This window comes from Xiphophorus hellerii, chromosome 9 (genome assembly GCF_003331165.1).
Source record: "Xiphophorus hellerii strain 12219 chromosome 9, Xiphophorus_hellerii-4.1, whole genome shotgun sequence".
Taxonomy (NCBI): Eukaryota; Metazoa; Chordata; class Actinopteri; order Cyprinodontiformes; family Poeciliidae; genus Xiphophorus; species Xiphophorus hellerii.
The window spans coordinates 1,023,802-1,044,990 of NC_045680.1; the positions used below are offsets into that span (position 1 = coordinate 1,023,802).

Sequence of the window (21,189 nt, forward strand, 5' to 3'; positions counted from 1 at the left end):
TCTCTGACTGGGAAAAAAACCCCAGTATTGACTGGATCAAAAGTCAAAGTATTTTCCTCATTGGTTAAACTTTTGAACTTTGGTGTCAATGATGCTTAACTGTGAGTACAAAAAAATGTAAAAACGGAAGGAAAGAAGTTTATTCTGTTTAGTTTTTGTTTTTTGAGGATGTAGAATCCATTCTTCAACGTCTCCTCTGACTTTTCACACAGCCCTTCCTCACAAGACGTCTGCAATAAAGTTGAAACTAATCCAAACTGGTCCAGGAAACGACAACTTCTGCTGCTAGATTTTAGAAACCGATTGAACGTTTTGACTCGCGATTGATGAAGCGGTTTTCTGGTTAAAGTTTGGATGTTTCCCGACGTTATGCAAGTGCAACCCGCTGATCAAATGGTTGTCTTGCATTGTCCGATGGTCAGTGACCCCTTTGGCTTTTTGCCTGATCTCAGCAGCCTGCCAGTGGAAGGAGTATAAAAAGACAGGGAAAGCGCATAGAGCAGCTGTCTGTGCATCAGTTTCACTTGTTAATGTTTCTCTGATGTTTTAATTGATGAAAATGAAGAAATTTGGAGTTGTGTTGCTGTTGTGTTGTGCTGCAATGTGTGCTGCAGGAATGAGAAGAGAGTATTTTCTTAAGATAGAGGAGGTTTCTTGGAATTATGCTCCAACTGGGAAGAACGTCATCCAGAATCGAACACTGCAGGAGGATGAGTAAGTATGCCCATTAAACAACTGTTCATTTTACTATTTTATAAAGATAGAATGATTTTTTTGAATTTGTTCAAATTGACATTTTAATAGGCAAATTTTTAACTTTTCTAATGTACGGTAATCACATTGGAAATACAAAAACATGTAAAAGTTATTGTGACTAAAAGTCTAACATGTAAAAAACTCCACACATGAAACTTTGACAGAATTTACATATGAAATGTAAATTCCTATGTTAATTTTAACATGCAAAAACAAAATCTTACCAAGTATTTTTGGTCTAGTTGCTAGTGCAAATATCTAAGTACACTTGAAATAAAATAAAACTAAGTTACAAGCAAGTTTTCAGCAAGTTAAAGAGCTTGTTCCACATCAATAATTCCTATTGAAGAAAAAGTACTAGCTCCACTGACTTGTCTTGCTAATTTAAATAGAATGTATCAAATACCTTTTCATCAATATGAAGAAATTATTGACGTAAAACAAGCCTATATCTAGCTGAAAGGTTACTTATAAATTAGTGTTAAGAATTCAACATAAAATAATTAGGGCTTTTTTAGAATTTCTTTGTATCATACAGTATATAAACCTTTTAGAAATATCATAAATAAGGCTACAAACTTTTGGAAATCATAAATCCACATTCCTTGTCAAGGATGCAGGTAAAGCAAAGCAAATAATAATTTTAAAAACTTTTTGCCACTAGCCAAGGTTGGCTACATCTACAAAACGGGGCAGATTCTGTGTTTTTACTTACTAAACTTATTTTTGCATATCTAAAATGGATTTATTTATTTTTTTAAATACACACATTTATTTTTTCATCCAATTGTCATAAAACAATAAGAATTTGTTATTTGCTGATATATTTTTTCAGACATTATTCTGCACTTACAGCGATAAAACCAGCTGAGCAAACATGCTGGTTGCTAGGCAATAGCTTGGGATTTGCGTAGGTTGCTAGGTAACAGGCTGGGGTTGCTAGGTCAGGGGAAGTGCCTGTTTATTTGTGACGTTACATTCCGAAGGTTTTTCCAAAATACTTGGTAAGATTTTTGTTTTTGCAATCTGACATTTCCATGGATACCAAATATGTTTATGTTTAGCTGAGGGGAAGTGTAGGGAAAAAAGTTTAAATGTTTAAAAGCATCCCAGGCAGAATGATGCATTGTGTTAAATAGAAAACAGAATAAAGGTATTAACTGATCATCTCAGCCATTATGTCTAAAACAGCCGATCACAACAACATTTACGTTTGATTTCCATGATATAAAAACAACGTAAATAGTTTCCTCTCTGTGCAAATATCTTTGCAGAGATGCTTCTGTGTTTTTAGTAAAACGTCCCCAACGCATTGGCCCAGTCTACAAAAAGGCTGTTTACAAACAGTACAGCGACGCCACCTACAGGATGGAACTGCAGAAGCCCGAATGGCTGGGATACCTGGGCCCCCTGGTGATGGCGGAGGACGGCGACACAGTGATCGTCCACCTGAGAAACTCAGCTTCCAGACCGTACAGCGTCCACGCGCACGGACTCAACTACAGCAAAGGGAATGAGGGTGAGAAAAACCAAAAAAAACCTCAGCAGTTTGAGAAAAGGAGAATAGAAACCTCATTCTGTGTTCCTTAATGGAAAAGTTCTAGTTCCACTTGTGCTGTTACTTAGCAACCCCAGCCAAGCCCAACCCATCACCTAGCAACCCAGTTCTAGTTCCACCGGCAGATTATTTCAGTTGTAGCATGGGAAAAATGTTGAGTTATAAGTGACTAATCTGCCAGTGGAAGTAGAACTTTTTCTTCAATATTAGGAATTACTGACTTAAAACAAGCTCCTATTTCTTGCTGAAATGTTACTTGTAAATAAGTTTTGTCTTATTGCAAGTGAAATAGTTTGGTAAGATTTTGTGTTTTTGCAGTGAACTGCTTGTGCTTTAGTGGAAGGATAATCCATTGTTGCAATATGTACATGCTACGTTGTCACTTAACAGCATCCTTTTCTGGGATTTTTTTTTTTGCCAAACATGTGGAAAAAGTGGTGAAAAAAATAATTCTTATTGAAAAAAATTCAGAATTTTCTTTAAAAGTCAGAATTCTTAAAAAAATCTGAATTTTTAGGAAAAAAAAATCTGAATTTTTAGAAAAAGTTATAATTTTTTAGAAAAAAGTCTAAACTTTTTTTTTAAAAGTCTGAAATTATAGAATTTTTAAAAAACATTTTTAGCAAAAGTCAGAATTCTTAGATTAAAATCATAATTCTGAGAAAAAACTATTTTTCCCCAGTGGCTATATTTCTATGTAATATTAACACATTAAAATTTTTAGATTAACATTGACAGTTTGTTTGTGCTTCCAGGAGCCTTGTACCCAGATGGCACAGGTCCACAGCAGAAGAGGGATGACGCAGTGGCTCCTGGTGCCACTGAGACGTATGAGTGGACTCTCCCAGAATCCCACAGCCCAACAGCTGAAGACAGTAACTGCATGACCAGGTTCTACCACTCTCATGTCCGCCCCCCAAAAGACATCGCCTCTGGACTTATGGGACCTCTGCTCATCTGCAAGCGAGGTACTTTTTCAATCCAATTATAACAACTGCAGCCTGGCCAGTGCCTTCATACATAATCCACTCAATTCAAACCTTGCTTCGAAGAACAGTCTGAGATTTCTCCCATTGATTTGGATTAGAATTTCAACTGGGCCAATCAGCAAACAGAAGAAGTTGTGAACGATGATGTTGATTATTTGGGCTGATTTAGAATTGTAGTCTGCCTGCCTGCTTTTAGGGCCATCATAGATCGAAAAACAGGACGTGAATTTCAGACGAAAAACTCAAACATTATGAGAAAACAAGAAGATTTTTGAGCTTAAGAAGTTAAAAATCTCAAAAGAAAATCTCAGAATTTTAAAAATTTATTTAAGAAGTGTTCTAGAAAAACTTTAAAATTTCTGAGTTTGAAAAGTAAAGAATTTCTTAGAAAAAAACTCAAGTTTTGAGATTAATCTCAGAAATTTTCAAGAAAATGAAGGAAATTTCTGAGTTTGAAAAGTCTAAAATTTTCTAAAAAAAAAAAAAAAGGAATTTTGAGATTAATTTCAGAAATTTTCCCTCAAAAAAACATGGAATTTTCTGTGTTTCAAAAGTAAAAAATGTTGAACTTTTGGAGCTCAGAAATGTTCATGTTTTTCGATGGAAAAATCTCTTGTCATAACTGAAATAATTTGCCAGTGGTGCTGGTACTTTTTAATCTACTTTAAGGACTTATTTACTTAAAATAAGCTATGAACAGTTAGTTTCAAGTCAGTTTTGTCTTATTTCAGGTGTAGTAGGACATTAGCAATAGAAACTAGACAGAGAAATACTTGGTAAGATTTTGTGTTTTTGCAGTGTAGACACTTTGGATCTTTATTAAAAAACTTGTTTTTCTTTACATATCTACACCTTTCCTGTCTTACTTTTAAATTACTTCTGCAGCGAATACTGACTTCTTAGTATGAAAAATGTAATGGAATAAAAAAAAAACTGAAAAAATATTAGTTAAACACAGAACCAGGAGAGACAAATTAAACTTTTCGGCAATCCAAGACACTCAAAGTACACAAAAATGTGTTTAATTGCTAAAAAAAGAGGGTTTTGCATGATATTCCCTTTTAAAATCAAGAAAATTAGTCTAGTATTGCATTTTCTGCTGACTTTGAGATAAATTGTAAATCTTTTATTAATATAAAATAGACTAATTATTTGAAAATCTGATTTGATCTGTTCTGTAGGAACTCTGGACATCCATGGTGACAGGGCAGCCGACTACACCTACGCTCTGCTGTTCATGGTGTCGGATGAGAACCTGAGCTGGTACCTTGACGACAATATCAGGACACACATCACAAATCCCATCAGAGACCTGAAGGAGGATGAAGATTTTATAGAGAGCAACAAGATGCACGGTGAGAGATGTTGATACTTTTAATATCTGCATGCAAACTGAAAAGTTCAGGTTTAATACTTTGTTTATGTCACAGGGATAAACGGTTACCTTTACGGAAACCTGCCTGGACTGAGCGCGTGTCAAGGCAACAAGATCCACTGGCACCTGATTGGCCTCGGCAATGAGGTAACAGCTTTTACTTTTATTACATTACAAGTTTATTTAAAGTACTGTAGACATAGTTAAATGGGTCTTCTTAGTTTTATCTGGTTTCAAATAATATAATGAGAAAAGTTTTCTACTGCCAATATTCAATGGTTTATGAAAACAATATATGTGAATTATACTGTTGTAGTAATGTAAGTTGAATCCAGATATATTTGTGAATAAATTTGTCTTGCAACTACACAAAATTTTACCAAGTGTTTTTGGTCAAGTTTCTAGTGCAAATATCTCAGTACACTTGAAATAGTACAAAACTAGTCACTTTTGAACACGATATAGGAGCTTGTTTTAAATAAATAACTCCTTAATATTGAGTTAAAAGTACTAGTTCTACTGGCAGATTATTTCACTTATAACATGTAGAAATGCCATGTTATAACTTATTGTGGGAAAACAGCTGGGTGATTTTTCTAAGCGCTCGGGATGTTTTTAGAAGCAGTGGAACCCAAATGGAAGTACAAAAATGTGTAAAATGTGAACTTTAAGCACTTTGTCTCCTTATTCTGGCATTAAATAAAATAAATGTTGTTTGTTGACTTTAGTTTTAGTTTCATTTCAGTTGAGTTATCCATCTGCCTGGTTTCACCTGGTTATATCTAAACAATCCTGCATGAAGTTGTCATTTTGTCTCTCTCACAGGTGGACATGCACTCAGTTCATTTCCATGGCCAGATCTTGACCAACCTGAACCACCACACAGACATGGTCAGCCTTTTCCCAGCCTCCAGCACCACTGCTGAAATGGTGGCTGACAACCCCGGACACTGGCTGCTGACCTGCACCGTCAACGATCATCTGACGGGTGAGGAAACGTCTTCCAGGCTCCAAATCAGGCCAACAGTTAACTCAAAACCACTGTTTTCTCGCTCTCTGTCTCGGCTACGCTGCACGCAGACTCGTTGCCACGGCAACCAACAGTAACAGTACTTCATGTTTCAGGATTCAACACCAAAAAAAGGACAGAACATTCAGTTCAGATCGTTGCAGTTTTATGTTTTCTGGCTTGATTTTTATTTTGCAGTTATTAATAAGTGATTGATGTGGTAGATTAGCTACTGCTGCTATTGGTTAAGCTAGCACAGCAGTGGTTGGTTAGCTAACTTAAAGACCTGCTCTGTTGATGATCAGATTTTTTTTCTTAATTGAACCAAAACACACCAAATTCCACAGCACATCTACATGTTACGGTTATCATAGTCAAGCTAGCCTAGCTGACATACTTCCCTCTCCTGCTATTTTTTTTAATTAAAACTTTTTTCTGACCTTGTTATCTAGTATTGACAATTAGTAGCAAAACACTGCATCCCTTTGTCTTTTATATTTATCGCATATATTTACGATTTAGCATGCTATATTGATGACTTGACAGCTAAAACCGATTAACCTCACACTGCAACATGCGTTTAACGCTAATAACCTATTAAAGTTGAAATACTTCACTCACGTTTAAGACTTTTTCAAGAGTTTTTTTTTTTTGTTTTTGCTTTATATTTTTCATCCAGCCGGAATGCAGGCATTGTTTGAAATCAAGAAGTGCTTCCCTAACGTGCACAAGCCCCGTCCTCACGGTGAGCTCAGGCAGTTCTTCATCGCTGCTGAGGAAGAGGTCTGGGATTATGCGCCCACGGCACCCAGCGAAAGGTTGGTTAATCCACATGCTAGCAGACATGTTGATGTTTTGAGAACTGCTACAACCACATCCTGTGCTTTTCTGCGCACAGCGAGGCAGAAACCTTTGTGACTAGAGGTCCGACCCGCATCGGCAGCAGGTATAAGAAGGTTCGATACGTGGAATATCTCGACAACACTTTCACAACGAAGATGATACGCAGCCCGGAGGAGCAGCACCTGGGGATTCTGGGTAATCCAAGCACGACAGAGATTTAAAAACTCATGTTTTAACTTATCTTTTGACTTTTCCATAAAAGATTTCGATTATATCATGAGACCAGGTCATTTCTTGTGATCTCCATCATATATGTATGTATTAGAGCCACACTAAGAAAATAAAAAAATACAAGAATAAAGTCAAAATATTCCCAGAATAAAGTTGTAATATTATGAGAACGCCAACAGAAAAAAGCAGTATTACAACTGATTGGTATTGATTTTACAAATTAGAAAATAATAAATTAACCCATCAGCTTCAGGTTATTATCAATAGCAGGACTTTGAAACTTTACTCTGGTATTATTACAACTTTATTTTTATATTATTTTAAATTTATTCTCATACGACCTTATTCTCATAATATGACTGTCATATAATTCTATGACTTTATTCTCATAATGTGACTCAATTCTTGTATTTTAACTTTATTCATGTAATACTACGACTTTCACATATTTTGAATTTATTCTTGTACGGTTTTAATCTTAATAATTTTAATCTTTAGTCTTTATGACTAAAGTTATAGTATTTTAGTCATAATACTAAAATATTTGACTAAATATTTTTGTATTTATTCTCATAACACTATGAGAATAAATACAAAATACAATTCTTGCTTTACTTTTCACTTATTTATAGTAGAAACATTCAAAACTGTCTCTTATTATAGCAATATTATAATATTTTGGTGAATATTTGTATTTTTGTGATTATTTATTTAATTGTACTGCTAACTGTCCGCAGGTCCCGTCCTGCGAGCCGAAGAGAAAGACACGATTAAGGTGATTTTTAAGAACAAAGCCAGTCCGGCCGTACACGATTCAGCCGCATGGAGTTCAGTACAGCATCGAACAGGACGGGACACTTTACTACAACGAGCTAGAAGGTGAATAACAAAAATAATAATTTCTTGGCTTGAATAGAGTATTCCTCACTCGTCTGAGCTTTAAACATTTTTTTTTCTCAGAGTCGTACACAGCAAAGAAACTGCGGGAGCTGAAACGAGAGCCAAGTGAGTTCACCAAACATGGTTTCCTCAAGATTTCATCTCTGGTTTTATGGATAATAATAATAATAATAATAATATTCTGACATTATGTAATGATGATTTTAGGGGTGGTGACTCCGCCTCCAGCCGCCCAGGTCAGACCTGGGACGGTGTACACCTATGAGTGGACCGTACCTGTAGGTGCCGGTCCGGTTCCAGGGGAGCCCGACTGTCTGAGCTACCTGTACTACTCTGCAGTGGATCCTGTTAAAGACACGAGTTCTGGGTTGGTCGGGCCGCTTCTCGTCTGCCGACCCGGGTCCCTAAAGAAAGGAGCACAGGTGAAGGATTTTTATTATGACCGCTAGTTTGTAAAATCACAAAGTATTTCTATTTCAGATTATGGAAAACATAACTAAAACTGAATCTGAGCAAATATTTTTGTGAAAACAATAATTAATGGGGAAAAAACTAAAAATAACTGGAACTATATCACTCACTAAAACAAGCTGAAATTATAGATATAATATGATTTGTTTTTATGTTTATAAATCTACTTATTTTTCGTTTGAGCTGATGTGAAATTGTTCAGTTTACATCAGCCGTCAGCAAATTACGGCACTCCAAAATCCTTACACTAGTCCCAAAATGGCAGCAGCAAAAGTTTGGAGAAAACACCAGTCAATTGGCTGATAAACAATAATTAAATACATTTTTAAAAATTTTATCTTCTATTGAGTATTCATTACCCAATCGATGTATACACAATCACAACACAATACGTTTTTGAATTCTGGATCTTAAAATTCCCCAAAATATGAAAAAACTAAAACTACTGGTATAATTAATAAAATCTAAACAATAAACAACTTATAATTAATAGGTTAGCAAGCATCTTCTAGAAACTAATTAAAACTAACTGAAATAAACAAACAAAATGTCACAACGAAGTAAAACTAAATTACAATGAAAAACCCAAAACTATCACAATCCTGTTTCGGATTTGTAAACATTCGCTCATGATCTCAAACCCATTTATTACTTATTACGTGCAGTTTGTTTCTTCTAACTGACATATTTATTTTTTATTTTACAAGAATTTAAAACAAACTTTTCCAGAATTTAGATACTAAGTTAAAAAAAGTACCATTTTTGTTCCAGAAATTTTAAAAACCAGGAATTAAATACCTGTAACTTAACATGAACAGAGATATTCATAAAGGAGAACCATCTGTTGCTCTTCAAGAAATGCTAAGACTTCGATCCATGAAGTGTATTAACTCACAACAGGCTCAAAATCAGCCTTGGCGTCATGTTTTTTCCATCATGTTACAGTTTTTCAGGTCTCCTCACCTTCGTAGCATCAATAATTAAACAGAACCGCATAAAGTGTCTTTTTCACCCCACACTGGACTCTGTTTGGACCGTTTCTCCTTCTCCGTCAGGAATGGGCCGGCCGCCATTTTTAATTTCTGTATCAACGTCTCTGCGTAAAGATGACCAGCGGCGCCCTCTGTTGGACGGACACTAAATTACAACACTAAAGAAGGTCTAAACGGGCGCAATAAACAGATTGGCCCTAATTTTAATCTAATAAACCATCAGAGTTGGGTAGTAACTAGTTACATTTACCTAGCTACATTTACATGAGTAACTTTTTTTGGGGGAAAAAAAATACTTTCAGGAGTACACTGTACTTTTTGCTTTTACCTGGGTAATTTTATTATATAGTATCTCTCTTGAGTAAAATTTCTGCTTGTTCTACTCACTGAATGAGAAACTAACACGTTTAAACACACTGCAGTTTTTTTTTTAAAACTTTCATAAGTTTCATGTTTTTTGTTACTTATATGAATTGTCATTTTGATCCTTAAAATACCAAAATTTCCACTTAATTATATATTTTGGTCCCTTTGATTATGTAATTTTTAAATATTAAACGATGGCTAATTTGATCAGTTACTCAGTACTTGAGCAGTCTTTTTATGCTGAAGTAGTGCTACTTTTACTTGAGTACAACGTTTGTGTGCTCTACCCACCTCTGTAAACCATTAATTGGCAATTAATCGTAAGTCAGTGAATTGTTTGCATCTAACATGTTGTTTCTTGTTTTGTTTTTGCAGAAGAACTATAACAAGGAGTTTCATCTTATGGCCACAGTGTTTGATGAGAACCTCAGCTGGTACCTGGATGAAAACATCCGGACTTTCACTACAGCTCCTAACTCTGTTACCAAGGAGAACGAGGACTTCATTGAAAGCAATAAAATGCATGGTGAGTTGAGATTTGACATTTTTTTCAATCTTCTTTTGCTTCATCTGATTCATTATGTTGTCTTGTTTGAAATAATCTCCATGTTTCTGCTTGTCCTTTAGCGATCAACGGGTTTGTGTACAGGAACCTTCCGGGCCTCACCATGTGTAAGGGGGACAAAACGACGTGGCACCTCTCGGGTCTGGGCACGGAGACAGACATCATCAGCCTTTACTTCCAGGGAAACCGATTCCTCTACTGCCAGAACAGAAAAGACACCATCAGTGTTTTCCCTCACATCTCGCACACAGTAACTATGGAGCCGGACAGCATGGGTAGGTTTGTGTTAAATTCACTGCAACTTCAAAAAAAAGTATGAAAAAAAACACAAAATATATAAGAAAACATCAAGTTTGAAAAAATAATCAAAATATGATCAATAAAGATTAACACTGTAGATGTTTTTAAATAGTCTTTTCTTTATAGAAAGTAATAATAAGAAAATAATCACTTGCACCATTGCATTGAAGAAATGCATCTGACTAAAAACAACCAATCGGAGCCAGGAAGAGGGTCTTAGCGCTGTCAATAACCCTCATGTACTCGCTGCTAAATGTGCTAATGGTGAAGAAACAACTTACTGTTGCAAGAAAAACCATTTATCGGTGACCATGCTAACTAACCTTAGCATTCACAACAGACTATGCTAGCTGCAGCATAGGAGAGAGCACCGTTAAGAGAGAGAACACACAATATTGTGATTGACAGCATTAAGACCCACCTTCTTGCTCTGATTAGTTGTTTCTACCTCATTTTATTTATTCACAGATTATCTGTCTCATAATAAACTGTCACACATGATGACAGTCTCAACAAAATATTTTTATAAAAGTTACATTTGGCAGCTTTAAATCCATATGAGCTGCTGTTGGCCTCGTCTCTCAACTCAACATTTACACTCGCACCTGAAAATGGCTGCAAACATATGTGCAATTACACAACCGTACATATTTGACAAGCAGAAGTGGAACCTCCTGCTCAACTAGCAAGAATGCAGCAAATGCTTTCTGGATGGTAAATCAATAACAAAACAGTTATCTTTTCCAGCAGCCATTGTATTCCACATACAGCGGTGAAACCAGCTGAACAAATGTGCTGGAACTCTTCTTAGGTTGCTAGGCTATGGGCGCTATGCCCTGGCGTTGCTAGGTAACGGCGCAGTGCTCTTGGAATCTGGCGATTTTTGAAACGGCTCATTTCCAGACACCAAAAAACATTAACTTATTGCCAAAAATCGGTCGGGTGTTTTTTTTTTTTAAGCGTTTTGATTTGATTTTAGAAGCAGCAGGAACCCAAATAGAAGCACAAAAAATATTAATTTTGCATACATGAAAAACTGTGTCTCTCCTAAGCAGAGAATCAAACTTACAAAAGCAACAATCATTCATTAAATTCTAAACTGCAGAGTGAACTAAAACATAAGTTGTTTTTGTGTTTCAGGTCAGTTTGAAGTGGTTTCTGCGACGGTGGACCATTATCGGGGTGGGATGCGAGCCAACTACACGGTGCAGAAGTGCAGCGTGTTTCAGAGTCAGTCTGAGGTGATGCTGCATTCAAAGACCTTCTACATCGCCGCCGTGGAAATCGACTGGGACTACTCGCCCAACCGCACCTGGGAGACTGAGATGTTCAGAGGACATGAAAAGTACGACACTAAACTGGTCACTGCTACTTGAATTTGTATCTTCATGAAAATTTTATTTGCTTTTTAATTCTTTTGAAGCATATTTTTTACTTATATACTATCATTTTACAATTAAAAATGAGCAGAAAAGTCATGCTATGAGTACATACTTTTGAATTTCAAGGAAAATGGTTGAAGTAATTTAAATAATTCAGCTAATATATTTAATAAATTTATATAAGATAACAGATTTTAATAAGAACCCTAAAGCTACTTTCTTAGTTATTACATAGAAATATAATTAAAAGAAATGTTTATTGTTCCACAGTGGGGAAATTCAGGATACATACTGTATATGAATATAACAAAAGACCAATATATACATATTTTTTTATTCATAAAAATGATACTCTATGTCAGAGGTGTCAAAAGTGCGGTCTGAGGGCCGCCTGTGACCCTCTGAAGAATTTTGCACGGCCCCTGAAAAAAATTCTAGAACAAATCAAATCTGGCCTGCAGGTGCAGATTGTTTAAAGTTTATTTTGTTTGTGTCAGGAGAATATTTCACATCTATAGTTTATTATTGAGCAGATCAAAAAAAAAGGATTACAAAATGTATTTGTGAACTTGAAAATGTTTTTTTTTTATTGTGAAGTGTTTTCATTTCAATCGAATTTCAAGGAAATTTCAGCCCTGATTGGAAAAGTTTTTTTTTTCTTGCATTTTTAATGTAGTTCCAATATTGTAGAAAGTAAGGTTAAGTGGTTAAGTAAAAAATCTACAGAATGAGCCAATTTTTTTTATCCAATTAGTCGTCATGATAACCAATAAGATAATCAATTAATCATTAGTTGCAGCCCTATAGTTGCATAATAAATAAACCTTTTTCTCCTATTCATTTTCTCTCTTACTACAGTCCTGCCCCTGTCTTTCTGGATAAGCGCGATGGATACATCGGCTCTATTTACAAGAAGGTTGTTTACCAGCAGTTTACCAACGACAAGTTCACCAAGAAGGTGGAACGAACGGCTGACATGGATCACCTTGGAATTATGGGTACTTTTGGTTTGAATTTATCATTGCTGGATTATGAAATAACATGTCCAATAACGGCCTTCAGTAGGTCTGATCAAAACTAAGCAGCGATCATTTAGAACTGTTGTGTTTTAGTAGTTGGTGACTTTTCAAAATTGTAAAGACAATGAGACATCATCAAGTCAGGCAGATGTGAGTCAATCTTTATAAGTAAATTAAATATTTTTTGTGGTGCTAGTGGCCTTAAGTCACTGTATTCAGACATGCACTGCAAAAACACAAAACCTACCACGTATTTTGCTCTAGTTTCTAGTGCAAATATCTTAGTGAACTTGAAATAAGACAAAACTAACTTACAAGTATCTTTTAGCAAGAAATAGGATCTTGTTTAAGTAAATAATTTTGTAATTTGGATAATAAAGTACCAGTTATGAGAGAAATAATTTAACAGTGGAAAAACAATTTTTTTCAATATTATAAATTGAACTGTCTTGATCCACTGACAGATTATTTTATTTATAACTTGTACTCTTTCCATCAATATTAAGGAATTATTCAACTAAACAAGCAAGTATATCAAAAACTTATAAGTAACTTTTAAACAAGGCGTAGCAGCCTGTAGTAAGTCAAGAATTTCTTAATACTGATGAAAAAGTACTATTTCCACCAGCAGATTATTTCACAACCAACGAGCACTGCGCCGTTACCTAGCAACCTAAACCAAATCCAGCCGTCACCTAGCAACTAAATTCTAGTTCCACTGGCAGTTTCACTTATTTAAATTATAACAAGACATTTTCTCACGTTATAAGTGAAATAATCTGCTAGTGGAACTAAAACGTTTTTAAAATCAATATTAAGGAATTATTTACTTAAAACAAGCTCCTATATCTGACTAAAAGTTACTTGTAAGTCAGTTTTGTCTTATTTCAAGTGACCAAAAATACCTGAGAAAATTTAGTTTCTTGCCGTTCATGTCTGATTACAGCAGCACAAAAAATATATTTTTTAAAAACTAAACTAAACTAAACTAAACTAAAATTGTTGGAAGTCTGTTTACACATCTTTGCTATTAGCAGTAATACATGTGGATTGTGTTTCCTTTTTCTTTTAGTGTCATTTACTGCTTTTTTTGTATTTTTCTGTTTAGAAGTGCATTATTTTCTGGATTTATCTGACACAGCATGTGCTGTAAATGTCTCTGTTGCATTCAGGACCAATGATTCATGCGTCAGTGGGCGACAAAGTTAAGATTGTTTTTAAAAACATGGCATCCAGAGCTTATTCTATCCACGCCCACGGAGTGAAGACAGAATCTCCCGATGTTTACCAAACCAAACCAGGTACAGGAGATGAAGCATCACACTTTTGATCAGCAAAATGGTCAAAGCACACAGAAAAATGGAGTGATTATTTATACGTACTGGATGGGTTCAGAAAGACTTTCTAATGTATTTGTCCAGGTGAAACTCACACGTACACCTGGTTGGTCAACAAGAACACAGGACCAACCACAGAGCAGGAGGAGTGCTCTGTGTCAGCATATTACTCTACTGCTGATGTCACAAAGGTGTGTTGATGAAGCACACTGCAAAAACAAAACATATTACCAAATACTTTTAGTCTTGTTTAGGTGAAAATGTCTTACTACACTTGAAATAAGACAAAACTAACTAGAAGTAATTTTTCAGGAATAGGAGCTTGTTTTAAGTGAAAAATGCCTTAATGTTGATTTTAAAAAGTATTAGTTCCACCGGCAGATTGTTTCACTTATAGGAAAAAGTTTCTTGTTATGAGTGAAATAATTTACCAGTGGAACTAGAACTTTCTACTAAAGCTTTACTTAAAACAAGCAGTTATATCTTGCAGAAAAGTTGCATGTTTGTTAGTTTTGTCTTTTTTTCAGTGTATTAAAGTATTTGCAATAGAAACTAGACCAAAAGTACTTGGTAATGTTTTGTGTTTTTGCAGTGTACTTACATGCCCTCTCTCCTCCTGCCAGGACTTGTACAGCGGATTAATTGGGCCATTAGTGATCTGCCGTCGCAGCTGGGCCAGGTGAAGACTGAATTCACTGCAAAAACACAAAATGTTACCAAATATTTTGGTCTAATTTCACATGCAAATATCGTAGTATATTTGAAATAAAACAAATCAAACTTTAAAGTAACTTTTAAGCAAGATATAAATACATAACAACTGTAAACTGCACATATTTACATTTGTTATGGTGTTTTTAGTCTTACCAAGACCAAAAATACTTGATAAGATTTGGTGTTTTTACAGCGTTGAAATCTCAACCAACACGATGAAGCTTATACTGAGAAATTAAAGTATATTTTATCACTGAACACTGTGTGTGTAACAAAATCGTGTCACTTCCAGGTCTCTGGGACTAAAGAAGGAGGTTGAAGAGTTTGCTCTGCTTTTCTTGGTGTTTGATGAGAATGAAAGCTGGTAGGTGTCAAAATTCAAAGAGCAAATTCACCGTTTATATTTTTAATCTATGTTGATAAATACTGAATTCAGTAAGCAAAAAGTGAACATTTCAAATGTACTGCAACACAGCAACACCCTGTTTCATCTATAAATATACTTCTTATTTATTATGCTTGGCAAAGTTTAGGAAAGTATTAATTTTGTTGCATTAGAACCACAAATTTTAAGTATTTAATTTTGATTTAATGTGGTATACCAATCCAAAGTAGTCCGTAATCCATTCAATGAAAAGAATTGATAAAAATTTTATTTCAAAGGGATTAACATAAATGCATGCTATAAACATAAATTTTACTATAAAAAAAATCAATTTCCTTTCCAATTAAAATTTTGCTCTACTTTGTTGGTCTGTCACATAAAATCTCACTAAAATACACATCTGATGCGATTCTTACATCACACAGTGTGGTTCAGGTTTGAATAGTTGCTGCACAGAAGAGGCTCTTTAAGCTACAAATTCAGTAATTTTCTCCTGACTGCTCCAAAAAGTGATGCATTTTATTTTGCAGGTATTTGGATGAAAACATCAGACGGAACATCAGGAATCCTCGACCAAACCTGAAGGCTGACGACTCCTTCATTGAGAGCAACAAAATGCACGGTGAGATAAAAACACAGAGAAAACTGGAAACTCACCAGATTCCACAGAACCTAGATATTACTGAAGGAAAAAAGTTAAATGACACTAGAATGGACTTCAGGGTGACCTATTGTGCTTCATTGAACAAGTCAGAATAGCTACTGTATATGAACTATAAAACATATCAATTAAATTTTTTGTACGAAATTATTCTCAGATAATGAGATTTTCATTTTGAGCTCCTTTCAGGATAAACTCTTTTAGGGCTTCTGTCACTTTAAATCCAAATAAGCTGCTGCTGGCCACGCCCACCAACTCAATGTTTAAACACATGTAAAAGTAGCTTCAAACAGATGCGCAATTATACAACTGCACATCTTTGAAAAGCATGAGTAGAGCCTCCTGCACAACCAGCGAAAATGCAGCAAGTGGATTCTGGACGGCAAATCAACAACAAAACACTTGTCTTTTCCAGCAGCCATTGTGCAGCGCATGCAGCGATAAAACCAGCTGACCACATGTGCTGGAGCTCAGCTTGGGTTGCTAGGCGACAGGCGGAATGCCACTGGGGTTGCTAGGTAACGGCACAGCGCCCTTGGAATGTTGAGATTTTTGAAACGGCTCATTTCCAGACACCAAAATACACCGGAATGGAAGTACAAAAAATTCTCAAAATGTGAATCTTACGTTATAGGGACCCTTAAAAAAATTCCACATATTTCCAAATGCTTTTAGGTTTAGTTTGAGCAAAAATAACAAGTTTGAGCTCAGATTTGGACAGAAAGAAATGCTGAAACTTTTGAAGATATCAAACACTTGGTTAATTTTAGCTTAGTGTTTGAAATTCCTAAACAAGTTCTACTAGATGCAGTTAATGATTTTACTTTGCGGTTTGTATTTGTGTGGATTTTGATGTTCGATCCGGTTGAGTCGGTTAATAATTAACTTGTTTGCTATGTTGACATTTTGTAGTTATTGGTTTTGGTTCATCACTCAGAACATTTAGCCTGGAGTTTCAAACAAAACTTTCCATCATGTCCCAACCAAAGTAAATCAGGATTAAATAAGTAAAAACTTTTGTTTTTCTTTTCTGCTTGGTTTCAGCTATTAACGGTTATGTGTATAGCAACCTGAATGGGCTGAACATGGAGGTGGGAGATAAGGTTTACTGGTACCTGATGGCGATGGGAAATGAAGTGGATATTCATACTGTACACTGGCATGGTCACAGTGTGGAATATAAGGTACGCAGCCATAATCTGACACATAATGGAGTAAAAATAATTCATAATTGAATTATCTTTATTCTGCAGCTGGGTGGAGGACGTCACCGTGTTGATTCGTATGAGCTGTTCCCAGCCATCTTTCAGGTAAAGTCTTAAAACGTCTCACATTGTTTCAAAATTATTTAATCTTTTTCTGTCTGCTAAAGCTAATGTTACCGTAAGTTTTTCTTATTATCAGTAAAAACGTGTTGAAATTTAATAAAAACAAATCAGTGTAGTTAAATTTCTCCAGATTTTCCCACTGATTATTGAGAAAGGTATATATATTTTACCTTTCTTGTAATAATTATTTACTTTTTTGTAAAAAGTCTCATTTTAGATTGTTTTTCCATATTTGGTTTAACTATAGTTGTATAATTATGATTTCGAAAACTTTTTTTACAACTCTACTGAATGTATGAAAAGATTTTAAGGATTTTTACACATTTAGTGAAATAATGTGTCAGAGGTAATTGTACTTTTTCCATCAATATTAATGAATTGTTGACCTAAGACAAGTTTCTATATCTTGATGAAAGGTTTCTTGTAAGTTAGTTTTGTCTTATTTCAAGTTTTCTCACATGTTTGCACTGAAAATTAGACACAAAATATTAGGTGAGATTTTGTGATTTTGCAGTGTATGCATTATTTCCAAAGTCAGATTTATTCCCTCTTAATAATGGCTTCCAAATTATGCTTTGGAAATAAAATTTAAAAAAATCAGAGCTAAATAATACTGCACCAATGAAGGAGTAATTTATTTTATGGATTTTAATATGTGGTGCTGCTATATTTGTGCTCATCTCTAAGACTAATCAGTCACATTACAATATTATACCAAAAGTTTTTGCTTAATTTAGGTTGAAATCTAATGAGGTAATTTTTTTTAATGAAATAAAATCTAAAGTAAAAGCTGCTCTTTCCCTGTCCAGACAGTGAAGATGCGCCCTGAGCATCCTGGTACCTGGCTGCTCCACTGCCACGTCACCGACCACATTTCAGCTGGAATGGAGGCCCTTTATACGGTCACCGAGAAATGTAGGAACCTAAATAAACTAAATTAAACTAATAGAAAACTTCAGACAGGGACAGATAACTAAAACTGTGGTGATTTTCTTTATCTCTTCCGCAGCAAGAGGAGGACTCTTTGGCTGAACTGTAAGGGAACATGGATCTAGACAGAAACTAACCAAATCACGTTTAACTCACTGATTTTTTCATGACAAACTTCCAATTCAATGTAAATAGTGACTGGTAGAAACTGGACACACAAGCAATCATGTTCAAATAAAAGCCATTTTTAAATAATTGGTCTTGGTATATATTTTTTTAAATGCCTGCAACAAAGGCCACAAAAGCTGCGTTTCCACTACAAATGTAACTTTATATTTAGATTAAATAAAATTAACATTTGAGTGTTAACTCAGTAACATTGTGACAGAAATCTTCCTTTAGTGATTCTAGTTTGTTTTAAATTGAATAAATTATATCATTACATTGGATTTCATGACTGAGGCAAAAGAAATAAGATTCTATTCTTTTTTTTAAATGATTGAAGATCAATAACCTGGGATTAAATGTGGTACTTGCGGTAAATGAACACAAGGTGGCGATATTGTCGTAAATATGCCAACAGAAGGTTTGATTGGCCAACAGTTTAAAGCAGATTAAATGACACAATTTACAGCAATATCAATTTATGAAATCTAGATATTTCAATAAAACGTACAGCAATGATTCATTAAGGAACATACTCAAAAATAAAGACACATGAATAATAAAACTCAAATAATTCACCTGAAGACACCAGATATTAGATTTGTATTTTTTTAATGCCATTAATTTAATTTTTATGACGTTTTCTAGGCAGTTCCCTCAACTTGTCGGCGTTTTGTTTTTAAATTCTGGATAAACCATTAACTGGGCAGATTTTTATCTTGTGTAAAGTCGAACAATTTCAAATACTACAGTATGGAGGACCAGTGAGACTTCTGAGTTCAGCATTTGAGTTCAAGGTGATAAAGAAATTTATTTCAATTCTTCCCAATTCGAGTAAAAAACAAGTTTCTCTTATTTACTGTAACTAGTGCAAGTCGAGTCTGATTTGTACTGAAGGTACTAACTGGAAATATGTTGATGTTACATAAATGTTTTTACCTGATGAGTTCATGTAACATTTACCTAAGTACCACAACAAAAGAAAAACACGTATGTATGCTAAAAAAGCATAAATGGTGACCTATTATGCTTTATATATATATATAAAAAAAAAAAAAAAAATTCCCTTCTCACCCACCGCGGGTGGTTCTTATCCTCTGAGCTCGGGTCCTCTACCAGAGGCCTGGGAGCTTGAGGGTTCTGCGCAGTATCTTGGCTGTGCCAAGGACTGCACATTTCTGGACTGAGATGTCTGATGTTGTTCCTGGGATCTGTTGTAGCCATTGGTCCAGTTTGGGGGTGACTGCCCCGAGGGCCCCGATGACCACAGGCACCACTGTGGTCTTCACCTTCCAGGCCCTCTCCAGTTCCTCTCTGAGGCCCTGGTATTTCTCTAGTTTCTCGTGCTCCTTTTTCCTGATGTTGCAGTCGCTTGGTATTGCTACATCTATCACAACGGCTTTCCTCTGTTGTTTATCCACTACGACAATGTCTGGTTGGTTCGCCATTACCATTTTATATATATATATATATATATATATATATATATATATATATATATATATATATATATATATATATATATATATATATATATATATAATTATCATTATTATTATTTTTTCACAAAATCATTCATAGATGATGAGTTTTCAGTTTGGTCAGTTCTGCTTATTTTGTTTTAGAGTCCTGTCACTTTAAATCCATATAAGCTGCTGCTGGCCACGCCCCCAACTTTACCACTCAAACATGAAAATGGCTGCTAACAGATTCACACTTACACACGAATGCAGCAAGTGGTTTCTGGATGATACGTCAAAAACAAAACTCTTGTGTTTTCCAGCATATAAAGCAGTTAAAACCAGATGACCAAACTTACTGGAGCTCTGCTGGGGTTGCTAGGAGACTGGTGGAACTCTGCTGGGGTTGCTAGGTAACAAGCTGGGCTTTGCTGGGATTACTAGGTGAAAGGTCAGTGCCGGCTACTTTGTGACGTTACTTTCCAGAAGTTTTTAAAACACCAAAAAACAATAACTTATTGCCAAAAGAATGCCTGTTTGTTTTCAGAAGCTGTAGAAACCCCCCCAAAAAAGTACAAAAACATACAAAATGTGAATTTTGCATAACGGGTTCCATTTAAAACCTAAATCAACTTTTGCTGATCTTTTACAAGAATATGTACCTTACTCCAATGGAAAAATACAGTAACAGTCACAGAGATGATGTTCATCCCTGAGCTGACTCTAGCAAAGCCTGAAAAACCTGGATTAGAAAATAACTGAGAAGAAATCAGCATTTTCATGGACAAAATGGAAACTTTTTATTTGAACAGCCGACATGTGAATGAAGTTCAGAAAAGAAGTCATGTCATGTCGCAGACCTGCTCCTTTACCAGCTACCTCCAGCTTTTCACACACACCAAACAAAACATCGAAGACACCCACACACATGAACTCAATGAACTCCATGATTATATAACCTCCAAGGAAACATCACACATGGATTAAAATGTAAATTAGACTGTAAATAACACTAATTTACCACATTCGTACCCATTATTTTTAGTCTAGTTTCTACTGCAGATATGCTGGTACACTTGAAATAAAACCAAACTAACTTAGCAACACCAGAAGTATGTGGCAAGGCATAAAGGCGATCACAGATTACAATCCATCCTCCCCCCCAGTGGGTGAAGTTGATGCCGACTTTCTAAATGGACTCAATAACTTCTTTGGGAGGTTCGAGGCACTGAACAGTACTCCGGCAAAGAAAACTGTTCCCCACCAGGAAGAGGAAGCACTCTGCCTGGACACAGCCGATGTGTTGAAGACCCTAAAAAGAGTCAACCCACGGAAGGCCCCAGGCCCCGACAACATACCTGGGCGGGTGTTCAGGGAATGCGCAGGTCAGCTGGCTGGTGTCCTAACAGACATTTTTAACACCTCACTGGACCAAGCCACAGTGCCAGCCTGT

The 21,189-nt window shown here is 35.5% G+C and overlaps 1 protein-coding gene across 1 annotated transcript; it reads left to right on the plus strand.

Annotated features, from left to right (window-relative positions):
* Window positions 1-485: 485 nt before the first annotated feature.
* cp (ceruloplasmin) lies at window positions 486-18,366 on the plus strand. The gene is given in 25 exon segments (XM_032572387.1): window positions 486-714; window positions 2,031-2,275; window positions 3,070-3,282; window positions 4,485-4,658; window positions 4,734-4,825; window positions 5,504-5,666; window positions 6,367-6,505; window positions 6,586-6,725; window positions 7,499-7,557; window positions 7,559-7,640; window positions 7,722-7,766; window positions 7,869-8,083; window positions 9,866-10,016; window positions 10,118-10,330; window positions 11,496-11,700; window positions 12,596-12,735; window positions 13,929-14,057; window positions 14,178-14,284; window positions 14,717-14,772; window positions 15,100-15,171; window positions 15,723-15,814; window positions 16,898-17,037; window positions 17,107-17,163; window positions 17,991-18,096; window positions 18,191-18,366. Coding segments are annotated over 25 exon segments (3,219 nt in total). The 5' UTR covers window positions 486-553; the 3' UTR covers window positions 18,214-18,366.
* Window positions 18,367-21,189: the final 2,823 nt, after the last annotated feature.